Below are 5,388 nucleotides of genomic sequence, written 5' to 3'. Positions count from 1 at the left end.
CTGTGCATGAGGCCTGTACTGCTGTGGTTAATGTCCCCAGTGTCACTCTCTTGGAGAAAACTGACTTTCCCTCTCCTAGCAAGTGTACGTGACAGTTTGGTTGCTAGCTTTTACCCTAGTGGCTAGGTTTTCATTCATTCATTAATTGATTTTTATGTATAATCAAATAAAATAAAATACATAAGATAAGACAAAAACTATCACATCAAAGTTGGACAAGACAAATGAACAGAAGGAAAAGAACTCCAGGAGAAGGCACAGAATCAGAAGAACATCTTTTCTCACAGCCAGGAATTTCATAAGAACACTATAAACTTAAAGCCATTATACACAATAAGGATCTGGTGCTGATCCGTACAGGTCCTGAACATTCTCCTCCAGGTCTGTGAATTCATATTGAGCTCCGCTCATGTTAGTTATATGGCCTTCTTTTTCTGTTCATCAGTAAATCTATAACTAAAGGATCTGGAGTCTAAGTAATAATCTCAGAGGAACTGGGGAGATGGTTCAACCATTAAGAACATTGTTGCTCTTGCAGAGGAACAAGGTTTGTTTCCAAGCACAATATGGTGACTAAAAATCATCTGTATCTCCAGCTCTGGGGATCCAACAAGCTCTTATGGCTTCTGCCAGTATCAAGCATCCATATAGTGCACATATGTGCATGCAAGCAAAACACATAAAATAAATAGATTTAAAAGACTTTAAAAAAATAAGGCATAAAAGTTGGAGAGATGGTTTGGTAAATGGAGCGTGCAAGCACAAGGATATCGGTTTCGGTTCCTAGAACCCACATGGAAGTTGAGTGGGTCAGTGTACATTTGCAAAGCCATCCTGGAAAGTAGGATTAGGCCTTGCAGAAATAGGCAGATGACTGGAGATGGATGGCCAGTCTGTGTAATCAATGGATAATCTCTGGGTTTGGAGAGAGACCTAGTCTTGAAAGACAAAGTAGACAGCTGTGAAGGAAGACAACCTGTGTTAACTTTTAACTTCACACATAAATGCCTGAAATCCATACCCATGTCCCTACCTACACACATGTATCCACACACACACACACACACACACACACACACCAAGGGGTGCTTTCCATAAAGTTTAAAGCTTGTGACACAACACTGGAAAGAATAAGCTTTGTCTTGAGTATATCTGGTAGCACACAATCAAGCCTGACCAGAACACCATAACAGATGGGGACATCCTTTGGAATAAAGATGGACCACTTACGAGTTAACAACCGTACTTGTCCTTATGCCCACAGTGCTGCTAAAGAAAAGGCTGAATGGGGGTGGAATTGAAGTAGTGGGGTGAGTGTGATAAACATACAGTGTATAAAATTCTCAGCAAATTAATATTTCTTTTTAACTTTCAAAAAGAAGGTATCCATTAGAACAGATTTCGGACATGGAGGAGGGATATGAAAGTTGTTATAATTTCCCTGTTCTTTTGACAGAGAAACGTTACAGATAATACAGCCAAAAGAACACCTTTGGTCAGTAAGGTGAAGATTGCTGTCTGTTGTTCATGCCTTTGGTGATGAAGATAGGAAACATGTTTGAATGAATGAATGCGAGAAACAAGCCCTCAAAATAAGAGCCAATCAATGAAATATGATCTTCATCAGACCATAACAAAGGGTAATGAAATGCAAGAATACATCATAATAAGATGTCATGTCACTGAACAAAATGAATATTAAACACAAATAAGTCAAGCATACACTCTATTACTATCAAGAGTATGTTTGCATAATGTGCGCAGGAGTTGTAAAGTATAACTGGAAATAGCAAACACAAAGAACATATGTATATGTCAGGAAAGGAGGGAGAAAAGCAAAATTGCTGGATAGATACTAATTAGGGCCATGAAATATGGAAGATGTAACACCATAAGCATTCAGTTTACATTGATAAAGAATTAATACAGTAATTTGTTAGACTTTTGCTTCAAAACAATACTGATTATAGAAGTTGGAGAGATGGATTGGTGGTTAGGAGCATATGTGCTGCTCTTCCCGAGGAGCCTGGTTCAATAGCCATCACCCATATGGAGACTCAAACGTCAACACCTTCAGTTCCCTTTGAGTATCCAGTAAAGGTAAAATATAAAATAAAAAAGGAGGGGCAATATTAAAGTTTCTTTATAAAATTTCATTTTTTTCTGCTTCTAAGCTACCACTATATGATACATTTATTTTTTCTAATTTTTCTATTTCTTTTCTTTTTTTCTTTGAAACTGGGTTTTTCTGTAGCTTTGGAGACTGTCCTGGAACTAATTCTTGTAGACCAAGCTGGTTTTGAACTTACAGAGATCTGCCTGCCTCTTTCTGCCTCCTGATTACTAGGATTAAAGGTATATGCCATGACTGCCTGGCTAATTTTTCTATTTCTAATAGCATTTTGAATAATGCACTAATTTTGATTGGTGACTTAATACTATTGATAATTGTAGTTAACTTGTCATTAAAAAAGGAAAGAATTTATGATGGCAGGATTTAATTTCAAAGGTGTGAGGGCAGAAATACACAGTCTTCATTACTTGCTACTTTAAAGATGCTGCTCAAATTACCCAGAACAAATATACTGAAATTAGCTCCCAAATATGAATTTTACCATTTTGTCATTTGATTGCTTGATGTTGAGAGTTTATTGTGAAATGTGTTCCTCAGAGCATTGGGTTTCAACTCATAGTACTACTGTCTAGACCTTCATGCACAGCACACTTGGTATCACCGACTTCTCTTAATGTGATCTCTCTATTTGCTTCTCAATGCCACACACAAATCTCTCACTGAAACTGCCAAACACCTACACTGGACCCAGTGGAAGTTGCAGAACAGTCTAAGTAATAGGACTTAAAAAACAGTATGTATGATATGTATGCTTTATACATAAACACTTTCTTTATGCTCCTCCTACATCCTTCAGACACACACACACACACACACACACACACACACACACAACTAACTCATATAACATCATTTTCCTCATGATAGTGGACCCATAAGATTATACTGCCTGGTGATATCATTAGTTTGTATAATGCAGACTAAGACATTTCTACAACTAAACATTTTAAGACAAATTTCTCAGAATTTATCTCTATCATAAAATGCCATGTTACTATATACATATATCAGAGCAGATGATCTATTTTCTTTCTTTCTTTTCCTTTATATTTCTTTTTTTTGGTTTTCAAACATTATAGTATAGCACAAAATAAATTATTATGGCGAATAAAAATGGGGTCCTCGAAAGCACCCTGTTAGATGTCAGAATCCTGACGGTGTGGACACAATTCCTGCAAAAGTCTCTGAAAAGGATGGTGTTTGCCATGCCGCCATCTTTTCATCAGGGCGGCAGCTCCCTACTGTCCTCACCTCGCCGGGCAAATTTCTCATCCTTGACACAGACTTCACTTAAGGAGCCGACCGGATCACAGTGACATGACTGGCATGGACTCGGATAATTTGGTGATACCTGAAAAATAAATGAAATGATTTGAATCACGTGTAATAAAAATGCCAGTGTTTTCATCTCAGAAAACAATTCAGGACAGTTTTTTTTTTTAAAAAAAAATACATAACCAATTGTTTTGATAAGATTATCAGTATTTATCTTAGACACAGATTGGAAGACTTCTAAATCCATTTTTTCTAAGTAGATACACAAAATAAAGCATCTGATGCCATCAATATGTAGATATTTGTTACTTAGAGTCAATAATCAGTAAAATTTTTACATGATTTATAATAACTGCATTGTTACCATAACAAAATGATGATATTTGTTAGGGATACTCATATATATCACATAACTTAACCTGACTGCTTATTCTATGTCTTAATATGACATGGTTTAAAATCAGCAATGTCAATTTTACTCCCTTTTTACTTTTCAAGAACTTTCACGCTAATCATGTCATAATTATTCAAGTAGAAATTTACATTTACTGCTCAAAGGGGGCACAATTAAAAATTTAAATTAGAAACCTGGCTTTCTAGGAAGCTGTATAACCTGGAAAGAAATTTTCAGATTCTGGTAGTAGAAGAAGTTGAGCCCATATCCCATGGGGGCCTGCTTGTTCAGGCCTCACCCTTCACTTTGACACCAGGACAATAACAATTACTTCAGAGGTGTTCTGTGGGGGAAATGAAGAGGGACGGATGGAAGGTGTCTCACAAGATCCCTGGCATACAGTAAGTGCTTAGGATCGGTAGTAGCTTTAACTGTTGACTAATTTACTTAAACAAATCTAAACTGCTCACACTTCTGCACTCCCTTTTGTTTTCCAGATGGCCAGGTTAAAAGCGAAAACCCTAAACTAGCTTCCCAGGAACTGAACATGCATGAATATACTTTTCTCCTGTAGACTGCAGCTTTCATAAGTGTCTATAATTAGTTTAATTTTTAAGGGGGAACTCTTTTGTTGATATAAATCATGATGTAAAAATTAGACTTGATTATATATCTAATTAAATATGACTAAAGTTCACTACCATTTAACAACCATCATTTGTTTAAGACATTTTTAATCATGTCCCCATGGAGCTAGCACTGTACCTAACGCAGACCTGAGCCGTGTTCTCTACCTTAAACAAGTTTAGGGGAATAAAAGGTTTGTGAGACACTGATTAAAGAAATGTAATAAAACAGACACACGGAAGAAGCCTCTAGGATCAAATGCCACAACTTATCCTGTTCCATTCAAATAGTAATTTTGTGGAAACAGTGGCTTTTAAACTGGAGCTTAAAAAGAAGGAGTTTTTTGTGAATAGACTTTAGAGCAGGGCTTTCTACAGGGAAGAGCCACCAGACTTTAGAAAAGAAAATCCTCTGTGAAATATTACAAGACATTATAGATACTTTGAGTTAACTTTTGACTGTTACAACCTAATTTGTGTTTGCGATGACAAGAAGGAGGAAAACAAAGCCTTCTAGAAAATTATTATGTCTGATACTGATAAGGAAAAGTTGCCTGAGTCAGATCGTTGGTAAAGAAATTCTCTAACCTATGACACTGACAAACAGATGTGTTCTACAATGAATTCATTTAGTGCTCTCAAAATAATTTAGATTATTACTAATTAGCTCTTAGTAAATTCTGTTATTTTATGTGTGAAATATACATATGTAAATCAAATCAAATATATGAATTTAGTAGATAAATCTAGGATCAAATTAAATTCAGTACGACCAAAGGCCTCATGCCTGCTATGTAAATACTTCTATTCTAGGATACCTCTGCAAACATCAGGACATTTCAAGAATACAGTAAAAACAATTAACAATTTTTCAGACACAAATTTCTTAATTTTGTAACTTTGTAAATGTCTACCCAGATAGTGTTTGTAAAATTTTCACATTTTAAAAATTCTTTTTT

The 5,388-nt window shown here is 35.8% G+C and overlaps 1 protein-coding gene across 1 annotated transcript in view; it reads right to left on the bottom strand.

Annotated features, from left to right (window-relative positions):
* Lama2 (laminin subunit alpha 2) overlaps nucleotides 1–5,388 on the bottom strand; it is a 337,962-nt gene that overhangs the window by 331,154 nt on the left and 1,420 nt on the right. The window contains 1 exon segment of the mRNA XM_026786227.1: nucleotides 3,386–3,485. Coding sequence (XP_026642028.1) covers nucleotides 3,386–3,485 — 100 coding nt within the window.

Source organism: Microtus ochrogaster, linkage group LG4 (assembly GCF_000317375.1).
Source record: "Microtus ochrogaster isolate Prairie Vole_2 linkage group LG4, MicOch1.0, whole genome shotgun sequence".
Taxonomy (NCBI): Eukaryota; Metazoa; Chordata; class Mammalia; order Rodentia; family Cricetidae; genus Microtus; species Microtus ochrogaster.
Note: the sequence above shows the minus strand (reverse complement) of the source record. Positions and strands in the feature narration are given on the sequence as shown.